This window comes from Plecotus auritus (assembly GCF_963455305.1).
Source record: "Plecotus auritus genome assembly, chromosome: 3".
Classification (NCBI taxonomy): domain Eukaryota; kingdom Metazoa; phylum Chordata; class Mammalia; order Chiroptera; family Vespertilionidae; genus Plecotus; species Plecotus auritus.
In genome coordinates, this window is record NC_137772.1 from 186,100,830 (window position 1) to 186,120,332 (window position 19,503).

General features: G+C 36.2%; 1 protein-coding gene across 2 annotated transcripts in view; it reads left to right on the top strand.

Annotated features, from left to right (window-relative positions):
- CPNE8 (copine 8) overlaps positions 1 to 19,503 on the top strand; it is a 197,285-nt gene that overhangs the window by 157,585 nt on the left and 20,197 nt on the right. For both annotated transcript variants that reach the window (XM_080658963.1, XM_080658964.1), the window contains 3 exons: positions 798 to 844; positions 8,478 to 8,659; positions 15,216 to 15,343. In XM_080658963.1, the coding sequence (XP_080515089.1) occupies positions 798 to 844; positions 8,478 to 8,659; positions 15,216 to 15,343 (357 nt within the window). The remainder of the gene's footprint in view (positions 1 to 797; positions 845 to 8,477; positions 8,660 to 15,215; positions 15,344 to 19,503) is intronic.

Consider the following 19,503-nt stretch of genomic DNA (forward strand, 5'->3'; position numbering starts at 1 on the left):
TTAAAATTATTTTTTAAATTAGATATGATGCAGGTTATCCCAGTAATCATATAATTGTCACATAATTGTGTTTTTATGCCTTACTTGGTGAAAAAGAGGCTAAATTACTTATAGAAAGACTCAGAGGTATATCTTTCTATCAGAAAAAAAGGAACAATATAATCCCCCCCAAATTATTTTGGGTTAATTATCAATTGTTGAAAGTATGTGCAACCAATTTTATCTATATAAACATTTATATCTACACACACACACACACACACACACACACACACACACACACACATACACACACCAGAAGGCAGTAATCACTGAGAGATGGATCTGTGTCTGAAATACTTCATTTTTTTAGGAAAGCAGGAGAAAATCACGTGTTTTATGATTGTTGGAAAGAATGAGTTCAAGAAATGATATTACTAGAGTCCTAGAGATTATTTTAGCCATGTCATACTTTTAAGGGCATAATAATTTAACATGGATTATAGAGTAGTTTTGAAAGCAAATTAAAAATGAATGCTGACATTGGAGACTGGCAAATAATTATTTGCAGTTTGACTTCTTCATTTTTATTGCGGACACCTTATGTTTTATTTTGCAGGTGTATAATTGTAAAGGTATTTTACCAAGTTCTTACCATTGAAAACTGCCTATCTGATGCTATCCAGTCTGTACTGTAACATAGTTGCCAGTAATATTTAAGAAAATTAATTATGTTAAAAATATGGTAACACAAATGGAAATCAAACTTTTTGTGAAATTATTTCATTATTAATGATTTTCATTTACTTATATTCTAGAACACAAATCAATTTCACGGTGGCTATTGATTTTACAGCATCAAATGGTGAGTATTATGACTACCCCTTAATAAAAATGATCAGCAACTTAGTGAAATATAAATATTTATTTTCATAATGTTTTGATATTTTATTTCTATATTTTCATACTTTTGAAGTGATTCATATAAAATTCAGATATTCAGATAAATTTTCCTTTTTCTTTTTAACATTATGAATTAGTTCAGGTATAGAGAGGGCTACAAGAAATATAACAAAAGTATGTAATAGTCCCATTCAAACTTATTAAATATCAAAATATGGTCATTTTTGTTTTGCATATTTTTAAAAAGAAAATTCTAGATTTAGTTAAGCCCATTATGTACCCCACCCCATTTCTCCTATCCTCCCCTCTTCTCCATACATAATTATAATCCTGAAATTTAATTATAGTCCTCATTTTTACAGTATTTCTATGTGTGCTAATTTATATAAATGTAATTCAAGTACATGTACCTTATTTGACATACTTTATTTTTACTTGAATATTTATTTTTAAGAATTATTCATGTTACCATACTTATATTTAATTCAGATGAGGTGTCATCTAAGTCCATGTGCAGATATTTATAATTTGCATATCAAATATTTTAAAAAAGAAAAGTAGTGGACTTTTAATTTTATTTTGAAGTAACTTTATTTCAAATAGGACAGTCATCTGATATAATTATGTATCATTAGAACATGAATCTCATTATTTAACTTTTACCAGAAGTAGTAGTCATCAGTTTATATTTATCTAGGTTTTTTTTCCAAATTATTTATTGTGCTTATTATGTTCCTCACATTATATTTCCTTTACCTCACATGTTTTTCACAGTGACTCACATGTCACAAAATAATAGAATTTTTAGGTAAGAAAGCACCTTGGAAATCACTTATTTCAATTGTCCTCTTATACAATGGGGAAAAATGATCCAGAATATCTTTTTAGTAATAAATACATCTTGGCTTATTAATTCTTGAGTTAGAAATAGAGACTAGGGAACCAAACTATAATTCAGGAACCTTACACTGCATGTTAAATTTATTCTCCAGCATTATGACTTCAAGTTAATGATTTTTACTCATGTGTTTTATTCAGTAAAATATGGAACATAGAAGTAAAACCTAAAGCCTCACTGGTTTAAAATACTAGCTTTTATTCACTGATGAACATTAGCAAGAAGAGCAAGAATCTATTCAATAGAAAGACAAAACCTTTTGAAACTGAGTTTAAAAATAGATAATCTGAACAGAACTTTAATAATAAATTGAATTTTGTAATAAAATTTTAACACTACCCACAATGTTTATCTGGACCAAAGTCCAGATACCTTCACTGGTGAATCCTACCACATAGTTAAAGGAGAATTAATAAAAATTCTTCACAAATTCTCCCAAAAAATAGAAGAGGAGGGAACACTTCCCAACTCATTCCATGTGGTCAGTATTACCTTGATACCCAAACCAGACAAAGATATCACAAGAAAAGAAAAACTAAAGATCAATATATTTTATGGAAAATGGATATAAAAATTCTCAATAAAATGTTAGCAAATTGAGTTCAGCAATACAACTAAGATTTTTCACAGGAATGCACTACATTGTCTTAATATTAAAAAATCAAATAAGGTAATTAGAAAATTATTTAAAAACCACATAGTTATCTCAATTGATGCAGAAAAACCATTTGACAAAGTCCAACATACTTTCATGATAAAACACTTAACAAACTAGGAATAGAAGTTGCCTTAATAAAGAAGGGACTAAATGAAAAACTCATAGCTAACATTATACTTAATAGCGAAAAGCTGGCTGCTTCCCCCCTAAGATAAGGAATAGGACAGAATGTCTACTATTACCACTTCTATCCAACATTGTACTGGAGGTTGTATCCAGAGCAACTAGGCAAGAAAAGGTATAAAATATATCCAGATTGGAAATAAACAAGTTAAACCATTTTTTTTTTTTTGCAGATGACATAATCTGGTATATAGAAAATCCTAATTAACCTATTTAAGATCTATTAGAACCTACAAATGAATTCAGTAAGATTGAAGGGTAAAATATCAATATATAAAGTATGTTTTTTCCTATACACTTCCAGTCAACAATCAGAAAATGAAATTATGAAAACAATTCTATTTACAACTAGAGGCCCGGTGCACGAAATTCGTGCATGGGGGGGGGGTGTCCCTCAGCTCAGCCTGCACCCTCTCCAATCTGGGACCCCTCGAGGGATGTCTGACTGCCCATTTAGGCCCAATCCCAGTGGACATCCCTCTCACAGTCCAGGACTGCTGGTTCCCAACTGCTTGCCTGCTTGCCTTCCTGATTGTCCCTAACCGTTTCTGCCTGCCAGCCTGATCACCCCCTAACCACTCCCCTAACAGCCTGATTGATGCCTAACTGCTCCCCTGCCAGCCTGTTTGCCCCTAACTGCCTTCCCCTGCAGGCCTGGTCACCCCTAACTGCCCTCCCCTGCAGGCTTGATCGCCCCCAACTGCCCTCCCTTGCAGGCCTGGTCCCTCCCAACTGCCCTCCCCTGCTGGCCTGATCGCCCACAACTGCCCTCCCTTGCAGGCCTGGTTCTTCCCAACTGCCCTCCCCTGCTGGCCATCTTGTGGTGGCCATCTTGTGTCCACATGGGGGCAGGATCTTTGGCCACATGGGGGCAGCCATCTTGTGTGTTGGAGTGATGGTCAATCTGCATATTACTCTTTTATTAGATAGGATAGAGGCCTGGTGCATGGGTGGGGGCCAGCTGGTTTTCCCTGAAGGGTGTCCCGGATCAGGGTGGGGGTTCCCTTGGGGTGTGGGACAGCCTGGGCGAGGGGCCTGTGGTGGTTTGCAGGTTGGCCATGCCCCCTGGTGACCCAAGCAGAGGCCCTGGTATCTGGGATTTATTTATCTTCTACTATTGAAACTTTGTAGCCTGGAGTGGAGCCAAGCCTTCTGCTTGCTGTGTGGCAGCAGCCATTTTTGTTGGGATTTATGTATCTTCTATAATTGAAACTTTGTAGCCTTAAGTGGAGGCCAAAGCAGGCCAGGGCTGCATAAGCTTGGCTTCCTCCATCACTGTGAGCAACCCTAGCCTCCTGCTCTCTCTACCTCGGTGGCTGCCACCATTTCTGTTGGGATTTATTTATCTTCTATAATTGAAACTTTGTAGCATTGAATGGAGGCCTGGCTCGGCAAGGGCAGGCAGAACGCTTGGCTTCCTCCACCAGGGAAACCCAAGCCTCCCTCCTGCTCTCTGTGGCTGCAGTCATCTTGGTTGGGTTTATTTGCATATTCCCTCCTGATTGGCTGGTGGGCACGGCTGGTGGGTGTGGCTTGTTGGTGTAGCAGAGGTATGGTCAATTTGCATATTACTCTTTTATTAGATAGGATAGTATCAAAAGGAATCCAATACTGAGGAGTAAATTTAACAAAGTGAGTATAAAACATATACTCTAAAAACTATTCAGAAAAACAATTGTTGAAAGATTAAAGGTCTAAATAAGTGGAAAAAACATGCCATTTATTGATTGGAAAATTTGACACTGTTAAGATGGTAATATTTCTCAAATTGATCTCCAGTTTCAATTTAATCTCTATCAAAATTTGAGGAAATGGGAAACTGACCCAATTGAAAGCAGACTTAAGGGGGGGAAAATGATTCACAATTCTCAGTTGGCCATAATCTACAAATCAGTTAACAAGTATTGGTAAGCATGTAGAGAAATTGGAATCCTCATACTCTGCGGGTGATAATGTAAAATGGTGCAGCCACTTTGGAAAATACTTTGACGGTTTCTCAAGTTATTACAATTACCATATGACCCAGCAATTTCACTCCTGGATATAAACAGAAGAGAGATGAAACCATGCCTCCATACAAAATCTTGTACACAAATATTTTTAGCATCATAGCCAAAATGTGAAAATAACCCAAATGTCCATGAGCTCATAAATTGATAGAAAAATGTGGTATGTTGATATGAATACTATTCAGCAATAACAGGAATGAAATATGAAGTGAAACATGCTACAACATAGATGAACCTTGAAATGACTATGGAGTGAAAGAAGCTAGTCACAAAAGACCATATCATATGTAACTCAACTTATATGAAATGTCCAGAATTCCCAAATTAACAGAGACAGAAAGTAGATTAGTTATTATTTAGGGCTGGGATGAATGGACTGACAAGGAAATGATAGTGAATAGCTACAGAATTTCATCTTCTTTTTTAATTTTTTTTTAAAAAAATATAAGCCAAAATTTATTTAGAAAGTCACAGTGGTAGAAGAAGTGAGCCTTAGAAGAAGTAAGTCTGCTGGGCTGCATGGGCTCAGGAAACAAGTCCTGAGGTGATGAAAATGTTCTAAAATTGATTGTAGTGATGGAGATATATATATATATATATATATATATATATATATATATATGTGAATATACTTAAAATTTTTGAGTTGCATAGTTTAAAAGGGTGAATTGTAAGTTATATGAATTATATCTCGACAAAGCTTTTGTAAAAGAGCTTTTAAAAAAATAATCATATCCAAGTAGGATCATTTTACAAAGGCATGGTGTATCTCTAAAGCAAAATTAGATATCAATTTGATAATATTCAGGGTTTAAAATATTACAAGACCCCTAAGTAAGAGTTATAGCTAAGAGTAGGAACTATGGAACCCAATTGCCTAGATTCATATTCTAGTTTTACCAAGTATTGTTGTGTGATTTAGGGCAAGTTATTTAATCTGAAAATTATGTAATCTAAAAAGTAGGTATAATAAAAGTACCCATACATCATTGAAAAGGAATAAGTGAAATATGAAGTAAGGAGTTCAATACATGTTAGATTCCATGCTATTATAATTACCATTATTATTAATTGGGCTCCAATGTTAGCAACCTACTACAAATTCATTCTTCATAGACATTGTTGCAGATACAGAGGTGGTACAAACACGGCCTCAGATTCAGAAATTGACACTCAGTTTGGCAAATTGCTATATTTTGTGGTACAGAACACAAGAGCCCTAAGAGTAGGAGAGGACAGTAAGTGCTGGTAGAAACAAGGAGGACATAAGCTGGAGGAGAATAAAGCGAATTTCAGTACAGGGTGGAAACTTGAGAGGTCACGATAGGAAGGAAGATACCATTAGCGGTCCAGTGAAAAGACTGGTCTGAATGAAGTTGCTGGAAAGAGTTAAGCAACATCTTTGAATGGGTAGGAGCAAGCCCACTTGTGCATGAGGCATGCTGGGAATATTAGTGGTATTTTTATTTTAGGTTGTGGTTTTCTAAATAAAATTGAATTAGTTGCCATATTGCAACCATTGGGTAACAACCCTTATATTTGAGAGTGTGGCTAAATAACCACTTAGTCAAGGAATGGTATTGCTTATATGTGGCTCCAGTGGACTTTTGACTAAGTGGCAAAATTCCTACTTTAGAAGAAAATTGTCAAAGAAAAATTGTTCCAGACAAATTAAACAGGCTAGGAAGACTCTATTCAGAACTATTGCAATAGGGATCAAAGCTATTACAGTAGAAGAAAGATATTGACTTAACTCCTCCAAAACAAAAGAAGGGAATGAATTTAAGTGCTGTGGTGAACCAGTAGGCAAGTACTGGGGGACATTAGAGAGGAGGTGGTTTGTGTGATTTTGCAATCTTTATTTGCTAATTAATATTTCTTAAAGTTAGGCTTCTACTGTCCCACAGAGACTATAGGTGACAGGGATGGTATCTTTCTTTTTCTTTTTGTTCAAATTTAAAAAATAGATCACTCTTTATTTTCTTATTTTTTAATTTAAATTCTTTATTGTTTAAAGTATTACATATGTCTCCTTTTCCCCCTATTGACCTCTCCCTGGCTGCTTCCACCCTCCCTACCCCCCCGGCCCCAAGCACTTGCCCTCACCCCCTTACTGTCTGTGTCCATTGGTTATGCTTATGTGCATACATACAAGTCCTTTGGTTGATCTCTTAACCCGCTTGCCCCCGCCAAACACACACACACTGCCATCCCTCTGAGGGTTGATGGTCTGTTCGATGTTTCTATGTCTCTGGATCTGTTTTTGTTCATCAGTTTATGTTGTTCATTATATTCCACAAATGAGTGAGATCATGTGATATTTCTTTCTTTCTCATGATAACGTTTTAAAGGGCTGGCTCCCAGGTCCTTGAGAAAGACATTCCTGGGTTGTAGGAGATTTAGACCTCAGAGGGTGGAGAATTTGCAATTGCAAGTTATCTAACGTGAGTGCTCTGAGTAAAGGGAGCTCGGGCCTATAGTCAGGAGAAACCTAGCTAAAGTTTAGTCAAACTGAGGGGAATACTAAGGCCATCTTGGTCAGAAGACACTTTTTTCAGAAATTATGTCATGTGGAACTAGCCCTTGAATGCTTGTAACCCTTTGGAAATAGAAATGCATTTACACAGTGAATTATTTTTAGACCAGAAATGCTCTTGATATAATTATATGCATTATATACCAAGGGAAGATCTCTCCTTGATTTTGTGTCTCTCTGGATCTCAAGTGCTTATTATTATTATTATTATTTTTCCTTAGCAGAAAAGAACTATGCCTCGAGGCTTTCCTTCTTCAGGCAATGTCTTAAAGTAGAACTGAGTTTTATGTGTTATTAAGAGTTCCATTTAACTTTTTCATTTTCACTTAGGAAACTTAATGGACTTTCAGGCTTCCTAGTGCTGGTAATTAGGGCAATTCAATGTGAAGCTCAATGTGTTTAAGTGGCAGCACATATATTACTTTCTCTCACATTCATCTCTAATCACAGGCAGCATCCCACATAGTATAAGATATTGAAAATTCAGGACCTTGTGGATGACCCAACATTAATAACAGGAGCATTTAAACCTTACATCTCCAGGGTGCTTTATTGTTTTTAATCACTTCCACACACATAATCTCATCTTGTCCTCCCAGTAAACACTGTGGTATGATTTATCGCAGGCATTTTAAAAATATTGTCCTGCAAATGGCAAGACTCAACCTTGGGCCTTCTGCCTCCTACTTTAATGTCTAGTTAGAAACTTTGAATCATTTTTCAGATCTAGATATTTAAATTAGCTTGAATTTGAAAACCACTATGCTCTCCTTTTTAAAAAGGATAAATTGGAATACTTCTGAAATATTCAATTTATTTTTGTGATACAACTTTAGGAAACCTCATAATTATTCAAGCCCATTAATTCAGTTGGGTTTTCTGATTATAGGCATAAGAATTCAAGCTAAAGGCACATTTTTTTTTCTTAAAAAACTAAATATTATGATAAAATAAAATTAACAAAAGTTCTCTTATACTACTCTGGAACTGAATTTCAATAATAGCCTTTGGCATTGACAATGAAGAATAATTTCTGAAAAAAATCTGCATATACTTTGGCATATCTTTGGGAAATTGTCTACATGTGTGATTGAATTTACTAAAATAAATCTTTCTGTTTTAATATCCATTCTCCCCCTCCCCCCACACCAAAAAACACACACACAACTATATTTGACACACCATGGATATAGGCAGAAAAAACACAATTTTTAAATATTTTATTCTGAAATAGATATCAAGAAAAATGTTGTCCAAAAGATTGTATCTTTAGCCTGATCACTCATGTTTGAAATATTTTTTTGTCATCAGGCAACCCAGCCCAGCCCACTTCTCTCCACTACATGAATCCTTATCAACTGAACGCCTATGGGATGGCACTGAAAGCAGTGGGAGAAATCGTTCAAGATTATGACAGTGATAAAATGTTCCCAGCTCTAGGTTTTGGTGCAAAACTGCCTCCAGATGGAAGGATATCTCATGAGTTTGCTTTGGTAAGAATATGTCACAAGGATTGCATATTTTGAAACAAACAAACATGTTGAATTTTTAAATATTGGTTCACTGTTTCTGCTTTAGTCATGTAGCAGGCTTTTGTGACAGTAGACTCTGCTTAGTTTGCTCAGTGATTGGCTTAGGAATGTGGTAGTAATGGAAACAAAGACAGTTAAATAGATTAGCAATAAATCTCTACCTAAAGTGCATCTGATTTATAAATAGGGGGTCTATTATGGTTTTCTATCGCTGCATAACAAACCCGCCTAGAAGTTTTAGGTGTAAACCAACACCATTCTGTTTTGTTCAATGACTTGTAATGTTTGGGGCCTCCCCTGAGATGGCTTGTTTGGCCAGAGATGGCTGGAATTGTTCAGACGGAACCATATTCTTGATTCTGGCAGTCAGGTGGATTCCTCTGTTCTTCTTTATGTCCAGTCTCCTGGGGCTGGCATGCTCCCTAAGATGGCTTCTTTGCTCATGTCTGATGCCTGAGCTGGGATGGTTGAGATAGCTGGGTTGCTTGGACATCTTTCCCTCTTTCTACATACAACCTCTCCATGTGGTCATCAAGGGCTTCCTCAGTTTGGGGTCTCCTGGTAGTCAGATTTCTTACATGACAGCTGGTTTCCCCAGAGTGAATATTCTAAAAGGCGGGGACAGAGACTACAGGGCTCTTTATACCACAGCCTTGGCAGTCCCGGAAAGCTCCTTGAGCCACATTCTCTTGGTCAAACAAGTCAGTAAGGCCAGCCCAGTTTCAAGGTAGGAGGAGTAACTTTTACCTCTCAATGGGAGGCAGATCAAAGAATGTGTGACTATATTTAATCTACCTAAAATGCATCAGATTTATAAATCTTCTAAATAACTTCTTTTAAAATGGCATTTCAGATTTAAAGAACTAGTCATGGCTAGAATTAGTTTTTTCAAATGTGAAGCAGCATTATGGCTATAATTAATTAAGATTTAAGTAGACTGGAATAGATATGAATGGAATAAAAACATTTCTCTAGTTAATGTTTAGTTTACATAGATCCACTTTCATTTGTGTGACTGCAGGTAAGCAATGTGTTGCAGTCTACCTTCAAAACAGACTCCCCATAGATAATGCTGAGAGGCCCAGACAGCCTTACTCTTACATGCACTTCCTGATAAATAATGGGGGAAATCAATATATGATGGTGAGCTATTATTTTGGGAAAAAATTAGATTTTCCTAATAGAGGCACCTCCCTAGCCTACATTACATGTTATAACAGGTAGATAATCTCTCCAGTCATATTTTTGTAGGTCTTCGTTTACTGTTTTTATTCTTATTACAAAAGCAATGTATGCTCATTATAGGATTTTTTTAAGTTCTATAAGCAAAGTAGACAAAAATAAACACATATACTATCTTTACTAAGTAATTACTGAGTATCGATCTAAGTCCTTTATACTTGTTTTCTTATTCAGTCTTCATAAAGCTTCTTTGTGGTAGACATATCATACCTTTCACATTACTGTAAAGTGCCACTCATATTCAATACGGTAAGAAGACTGCATCCAAGAGTTATATCACTCAGCTCAGAGGCTAAGAGGCTTAACTAGGGTTTTAACAGACAGTACTTGAACCCAGATCATCCTATTTTAGAATCCATTGTCTTAACCACTACTAAGCCACATTTTATAAAATACCTGTAATACTATTGCTCAGAAATGTGTTTGATTAACACCATTATTATAACATAAAATACTGTTTTCATAACAGTATTTTAATATTATTACTGCTGTACTTATTTTTGCTTTTCTATTCTATCCCCCACACATTTTCATAAAAAGGTTGCTATAGGGTTTAATTCTTTCTTCCATGAAATAGGCCACATGCCACACTCCCAATGTCATATAAAAATGAATATCTGTTGGGATTTTGTTTCTTGGAGAATTAACATTTCCCAGAATCTTATAAGACCATGAAAATCACTCATGTGATTCTAAGTCTTAAATGCCTCAGGAAAAAGGTCACGAGCTATTTTAAGCCTAAGAGAAGAAATAATTATGTTAAACTAAATGAGGTTTATTACTTTTCCTTCCATGAGTGTCCTCTCACCCTTGTGTATGATTTTCTTCCTGTCTCTCTCTCTCTAATCCCCTCCTCTTCTGTTTTTTGTTTGTTTTTTACCTCTACATTTATTCTCTATATCCAAACCTATGCCAATAACTACAATAACAGCTAAGGAAGGCTTTTTTTCTTATTTGCATCTTGAACTGTTCTTTCAATTCAATTCAAATACTTATAGGATAGAGTCATACCACTTTAACTTTATAAAAAATAATCTCCCAAATGACTATGAAAACAATGAGATGTTGCTGCTGCTGATAATACTTCAGTTTTAATATTACTTAATTGTTATATCACTTGAATTTTTTTTCAAAGCACTTTTGTTTACTTAGAAAAGTAAGCTAGACAAAGGTTAAATAAGTCTTTAGTGATGTAGAATTTGTCTTGATTTGTAGGAAAATATTCTGAATTAACCTCATCATAAATAACTGCAATATACACTGAGTGGCCAGATTATTATGATCTCTGAACTCATAATAATCTGGCCACTCAGTGTATATCCTATATAATAAAAGGCTAATATGCAAATTGTCCCCTCAACCAGGAGTTCGACCAGCAGGCAAGCTGGCTAACTGCCCATGTCCCCTCCCCCTGGCCAGGCTGGCGGGACCCCACCCCTGCACGAATTCATGCACCAGGCCTCAAATATATATATATATATATATATATATATATATATATATATATATATACACACACACACACACAAATAAAATCCTCTTATTTTAAAAAATGTCCTGTGGTTTTTTGTGTGTGTGCCAGATCCTCATACAAGCTTATAGAATATACACTGAGTGGCCAGATTATTATGCGTTCAGAGATCTTAATTATCTGGCCACTCAGTGTATATTCTATAAGTGCCCAAAATAGCAAATACAAAAACTTCAGTCCCATGTCAATACGGCACTTCATGTACCACCTAATGTTCACAAACTCTCAGGTTTCCCTGGTAAGAATTGTGATGTGTAGTCACAACCATTAATCTTTTTATCCACACCAAGTTCATGTAATCTTTCAAGTGGCAAGGGAGGCCTTTTAAAAAAATTAAATACTCCCTATTTGGTGAGTTTGGGGTTGTCTCAAAAGCTGAAATTGAGTTTTGCTGAGTCAAAAAGATCCCAGGGAAACCCAGGCTTTCCATGTGAAAATGTGTAAGAATGGATGTAGTCCCATAAGAAAAGGGGATGGGAAAAGAAAGGGAAAAAGTCCTAGCATCACCTGTGAAGCACTTTGGGTTGTGAAAATGATGAGTCATTGCGCCAATATCTTTGTGATTCCTGGTGACTCCTTATGGAGTTGTAACTGAAAATACAATAGTGTGGGCCTTCAGAGGTCGTATTTCTCATAGTCGTGTGGCCAGTGATCCTTATAAGAAAGAAGGTGTTTTGCATTGATCAATAGAGAAATGCTACACCTGTCCGAGCACTTTCTCCTACTAAATATCTAAAAGAATTTTAATGCTTTTCACTTATTTTGGCATGTATAGGTATCTATGCAATTTAATATCTATGTGTATGCCTTTTCTTTAAACTAGACATAACAGTTTAACAACCAAGGGTCTTTACCCCTATATGCATTAAATAGCAGCTCCATAGATGTTTGTTTATTGAATAAAAAGGCAAATTCTCTCAGCTTTCCCCCACAGTTAGCAGTCTCAGGGCAGCAACCGTTAACATTTCAAAGAATAAAGCAGGGGCTCCTGAGAGCATTTTGTCAGTGTGTTAGCCCTGCTGGAGAATATTGTAGGCTGTAGGTAACAATAGGCTATAGGCTTCTTGCCCAGAACTGAATATAACTCCCCTATTACAATCCCGAAAGGAGCCAACTGGAGGGAAAGTGGGGGAGAGCTGGACACCCTTCCCCACTGCAGCCTGCGCAGTAGGATTATTGCTCATTTTGAATTCTGTTCTGTATATTTCTATGTGTTCCACCAATTGACATTCATTATTTTATACATGGAAAAGTTGTTAATTAAAAAGGGAATATAAAATAGAGCATCCTTTGCCATCTTCATTAATGTAAGACAAAAATGAATCCTCTTATTTTAAAAAATGTCCTGTGGTGTTTTTTTTTGTGTGCCAGATCCTCATACAAGCTTATTTTAATTTGTCTTAACAAGCAAAAACTAATTTCCAACATAATTATTTTAAGAAATGAGTTTTTAAAAAGACTTAAAAATCATTTTATAACTCATTACAATGTTGTCATTAAGAAGAAAATCTTTCCACTAAGAAAATTAAATGGTGAGAAAAATGGTGACCTTGTAATTTCAAATCCAGAGAAATAGAGAAAATATATAGTTTTATAGAAATATAAACTCTCACTCAAATGCTAAAAAGACAGAAAGCTCAGAATTATCCTGGTTTGTAAACCTCAGAATTATTCTTCAGGGAAGATATATTATACATTTTAATGCCCAAAATGAATATGAGCTTTAATTTTAATTGCTTCATACTTTATCGAGGGAAAAGAACACTGTAAAATTTTATCTAAAAGAAGGTTAAATAAGTCAGCTCAGATTAACATTAAAACCACCCTTAACTGCTTTGTGCTAAATATTGAACTTTTACATTTTAATTTTAATCAACTGCTGTAACCAATTTTATAATATAAAGAGTTTTATGCTTTATGAGTTTTATGCTTTTAAAATTTACTTGAGGTTTAGTTAATAAAAGTTTGAAGAAAAAAAGCAAAATTAAAAGGAAAACGTGTATAAATTCTTATCTCACAAAATGGCAAAATTGAAGTGGTTGATAATATCTGGCTTAGTTTCCTAAGATCCCCAGTCTTTCAATATGCTTCGATTTCATAACATGATGGCATAGTGTGGTGAAGAGATTGGATTCTGGAGTTAGACTGCATGGGTTCAAATATTGGCTATTTCATTTGTGTTGTGTGGCTTTTGGGCACAGTATTTAAATTCTCGGTGTCTTAGTCTATTTGTAAAGTGGAAAAAATGACACTAGTTTTTCTACTTTTTTAGGGTGGTTATAAAAAATATAATGTATGTAAATACTTTCATATAAAGCTCAGTATACAGAAGTCAACAAATTTTTGTTATACATTAGCAGTTCCTTGTGATTGTTCAAACACATACCTGCTAAAATTATTGCTATGTTTAAATATTGTTACTGTTCAGTGTTTTAAAATATATCCACAACTTTTATTTATATCACCCCCCCACTCCAGAGGTGGAGCCTGATTCCCCTTCCTTTGAACATGAACTATACTTAGTGTTTCATTTCTAGCAAACAAATTAAAGTAGAAGTAATAGTGTTCAATGTATGAGACTAGCTTATGAAGACATTGGGACCTCCTTCTTGCTCTTTCTCTTGGGTTGTTCATTGTGGGGACGTTAGCTGCCATGTTGTGAGAACACTCAAGTAGCCCTATGGAGGGTCCTTGTTGGTCTCCTGCCAGTAGCTGTATAAGTGAGCCTTCTTGGAAGCAGATCCTCACTTCTGGTCAGCCTTTTAGATGCCCAGGTCTGCATCTTGACTGCGAACTCATGAGAGATTTTTAGTGAGAACCTCCTGGCTAAGCTGCTCCTGGATTCCTGACACCCCAAAAATGTTTGTGATAATAAATGCTTATTGTTTTGAGCCACTAACTTTTGGGATAATTTGCTACATAGAAATAGGTAACTGATACACTGCCTTATTTGTGTTATCTGTGGAATCTAGACGAGGAGAATTAAACCTAATGATAACAGAGCACGCAAGGTTTGAAAAGGCTAGACCAGGTCTCCAGGTTTAAAGTTGCCCTTCTGGGTGCTGTCTTTCAGAATCGCTCCTTAGTGGCCGCTCCACTTCCCTTGCACAGCATGAATATGTTTCTTTGATTCTTTTCCTTTTACCTTGTCTTGATATTTCTGACACCAAATCACATTCCCTCTGACCTCTTCTCCAGTTGGAGTTGTCAAGCATGGCCTGAATATGTGCATGTAGCAGATGTTTTACATTTTTCCTTCTATAAGGGAAAACTGCATAGATAGCATTTTTTTCTGATTTTAATACATAACTGCATGCAACTTGAAAATACAGATTTGTTTAAAGAGTGAAATAAAAGCCCCCAATTATATAACCACTCAGAGTTAACTTTTTTTCAGGATTTTTACATATTCATCTCCACATGTACACAGGCCTGTGTAAAATTAAGACTATTAATTATAGAATGCGATACTCAGCTTCTCAAGATTACTTAAAATTTTCTCCTGCCATTGTTTTTAAATATATCTATTTTTTAACTATTGTGCACGTTATATTATCATACCACAATCTAAAAAATACATTGTAAACTATTATTGACCACTTAATTTTTGCAATTATAAATATATAAATGAATATTCTTCCAAAAATTCTTTATGAGCATCAGTGTGTATTATTCTCTTTTTTCAATTGACCTTTATTGACACTATTAATTTTTTACTGTTTTTTTTTCTGTGATGTTCTACAGAATGGGAACCCTCAAAACCCCTATTGTGATGGCATTGAGGGCGTCATGGAGGCTTATTATAGGAGTCTGAAATCTGTGCAACTGTATGGGCCAACCAACTTTGCTCCTGTAATTAATCACGTAGCAAGGTAAGTTGGAAGTACACAAGATACTTATTGTATTGTACTGACTCACAGTGAAATCATTACATTGTTGTTAGAATGCCCTCACAGATGAGCGTTTTTTTTCTTCTAATTTACCTCCAAGAAATTGAGGTAAATTTTGATATAGAGTGGAAAGTCTCCAATGAGTTATCATGATACTTTCTTTGCTAAAACTTCACATCAAAATCTAAAGTGAAGAAACATACACTGAGTTATGTTAGGACCTGCATTTGTTCAACCAAGGAAAATTTCTTTTCTTTGAAAAGGCCTTCATGAGAGCAATATCAAGATTAATCATGATCTCATCTGTGTAAATTATTCAGGTCTAATATCACATTCTATAGTAGATAGAAGTAATAAGAAACTGAATTCCATGAAGATGACTTCCTTTCAGTGATATAAAGCCACATTATTTTCACCCTTCTGAAATTAATATACTTGTTAATATTCTAAATTCCCAGAGATCTACCTGTATATAATACATAGTATTGAGATCAGAATATAATTGCTGTGACTCCAAGTACATGTTCTGAAAAAAAAATTAATGTAAAAATCCATATACATTTCTTTATCATTTTTTCATTAGTACATAAAATAGATTAGATATCACTTTTGAAATACTTGTAAGTTTGGCTTGGCCCAGTGCAAATCTTATGAAACCTTGCCAATTTTCAGATTGTCAAACAAGTATGGCTTTTGTATTCTTTCTAACATGTAGTCAACATTTGAAAAAAATGACTGCTTTCGGATCAGTTTTATCAGTGTGCAAGGGCAACGTGAATCTTCAGTTCTCTCTTTGAAGGTTCTGGTACTTTACCATGTTCCTTTTGCACATCATGAGCGACTTAAATGTGTTCTACTTTTCATTATCTGGGACATAGAGAAGATGCTAAAATAACCCCGTTCCCAGGGCTGACCGCAGGGGCCTCTACTGTGGAGCTCCATCTCAGTTTGACAATGATACATCGACGACGAGTCTCTGAGTATGACCCTTTAACTCAGGTTTTCTGAACATTTTTATCCATAACCTGTACTAAGGTATAAATTTTACATCTCAACATACAACAAAAAATATTATGGAATAATACTTATCTTATATTTTCTTTTTATTTCCATGGTGTCTTTTTTGTTCCTATTACTTTTTTATGATGCAGGTCTTGACCCACAAAACTGATTTCAAAATCCACTAATGGGTCATTACCTGTAATTTGAAAAACACAGCTTAGCTTATTGTATTAGCTTGTATAAGCGGTGTTATCTGTACACTATTTTCCTACTGTTTTTTTTATGGTTGTCAAGTAAAGCAGAATCAAAATAATATTAACGCAAGATAAATTATAGTTGACTCTCTCTCCCTGTCACAAACTACCATCCAGATCAGTGTTTTATATACAAAGATAAGAGAAAAATGATAGGACTTATTTTGTCTGAGCTCATGCTAGTTATAGATGTTCTCATCGGTGCTTACCAATTAATTTCCTTTTTTTTTTTTTTTTTGTCCTGGTATATCTCTACTACAAAAGTTAAGCTTTTAGATGTAAAGTTTCTAGGTGCATTTCAATGTGCCATTTAAAACTACAGCCTTCACCCTGCTCTAGTACCATGTTTATGTTTGGTCCAGCATTTTTAAAGTTCTCAAACATAGGTGTAATTACCAGCCAACGGTTTCAGCCTCTTTACAAATAATCCGTTATTTCCCTGGCCCATGTGGGTCAGTTGGTTGGGCTTCATCCCATGCCCAGAAATTGCTGGTTCAATTCCCAGTCAGGGCAGGTGTCCAGGTTGCAGGTTCCATCCCTGGTTGGGGGCATGCAGGAGGCAGCAGACTGATGTTTTGTTTTTTCTCTCTCGCTTTCCTTTTCTCTCTCTCTCAAAATCAATACAAATGCTTTTTAAAGAAAGAAAATAATCTGTGATCTAATAGTTTAGTATTATAGTTTTTTAATGAGAAAAAACAAGAAACACAAAGATAAGGCTTTTGGGGAATGATCTCTTCCAATACAATTAGAAGTCTCATGTATCTTTAGCTTGTTATGACTCTGAGTCAGTTTCTTATCTTTTTTCTTGCTCTCTCTATTCCTGAGAACTAGTAATGAGCTAAAAGAATGTCCCACAAATCTGAGCCAACCATTTATGAGTCTACAAAAACAATCCCAGAAACTTACTTGACAAAGACTCCAAAGAAATGTGTTTGAATTCCAAAATTCTGACAAAGTGAACCTCTCCCTCAGATTTGTCATATAATATTAAAATATAAATTAAAGATATCCTATACTTGAAAAAAGATAGCAGCCTTTCAATAATAAGAGTTTTGCCCTAGCCAGTTTGGCTCAGTGGATAGAGCGTGGGCCTGCGGACTGACGAGTCCTAGGTTTCCATTCTGGTCAAGGGCACATGCCAGGGTTGCGGGCTCAAACAGCCTCTGTTTTCTATTTTACACATTTCTATAGCACTTAAATTATTTTTTCATAAACATAGAATACTTTTAGTATAAAATATGATTTTGTTTGAAATTTAGATTAACTTGCAAAGTGCCACAATATGAGAATGTGTAGCACAAACACCATAAAAACAATGAATACTTTAAAATAACTAACTTATGATGCTTATGGTAATAAATATAAAATTGGATTGAATAGTTCTTATGTAGAATTTAATTTATTTTTAAAGCAGTATATCTAAGCAGAAGTGAGAACATGGTAAACTCGTGTATCTTTCTATAGTATTAATTTTTCTCAAAGTTCAGAAATGTAATACAAGTCATATTTATTATAAAGTACTAGTAAAATGCAAAAGTTCTATGAATTTTAAGATAAAACAACAAACTTCAGAGAAATTCCTAGTTTACTGTCTGCCTCAGGATCTAACCCTAACTTTCTTGGTAGTGTCAAAATATTCTCCTGTTCTTTTTGGTATACTTTCTAATGATTAAAAAGAAAACCGAAATATAAGTAGATTAAACTCACCAATCCAAAGACAGAGTTAGTGAGTAGTTAAAAAAAAACAAGACCCAACTATATCCTATATAATAAAAGGCTAATATGCAAATCAACTGAACGGTGGAAGGACCAGTCGCTATGATGCACACTGACCACCAGGGGGTGGGCGCTCAACGCAGGAGCTGCCCCCTGGTGGTCAGTGCGCTCCCACAGGGGGAGCGCTGCTCAACCAGAAGCCAGGCTCACAGCCGGAGAGCGCAGTGTGGTGGCAGGAGCCTCTCCTGCCTCAGCAGCAGCGCTAAGGATGTCCTCCTGATGGCTTAGGCCCGCTCCCCCTAAGCCATCAGTCAGACATCCCCTGAGGGTTCCCAAACTGCAAGAGGGCACAGGCTGGGCTGAGGGACCCTCCCAAGTGCAGGAATTTCATGCATCGGGCCTCTAGTCCTATATAATAAAAGGCTAATATGCAAATTTTCCCCTCAACCCCAGAGTTTGGGAGTTTGACAAGGGGCGGGGATGACCAGCCAACCACCCGAGGCCCCTACCTCAGGCTGGCCCCACCCCCAATCAGCTCCCCCCACCCCAATCGGGGGTGGGGCCGGCCAACCAACTGCCCACAGCCCCTCCTCCCAGCCAGCCTGGCCCAATCACCCCCAAGCAGGGCAGGCTGGCTGGACCCTCCCCCCCATGCATTCGTGCACCGGGCCTCTAATATACATATAATAAGATGTTATTCAACCTTTAAAATGAAAGAAATCCTACTGTTTGTGACAACACAGATGGGCCTGGAAAACATTATGGTATGTGAAATAAGACAGTCATAGAATAAATACTGCATGATTTCTCTTAGATGAGTCATCTAAAATAGTCAAATGCATAGAAATAGACATAGAATGATGGTAACCAGGGGTTGGGAAAGGGTTATGTGGAGTAGATGTTCAATGGGAATAAAGGAGCATATATACAAGATGAGTAAATTCTGGAGCTCTACTGTACAGCATAGTACCTATCTATAATAATCTATAATAATAAAAGCATAATATGCTAATTAGACAAGACGTCCTTCCGGACAAAGCCGGGGCTGCGAGGGAAGCCCGGGTCCTGGGTGCCTGCCGGTGGCCGAGGGAAGCCTGGGTCCCAGGTGCCAGAGGGAAGCTGGTGCCTACAGGCCGGTGCCTGCAGCCACGGAGAGGAAGGCCTACTCTT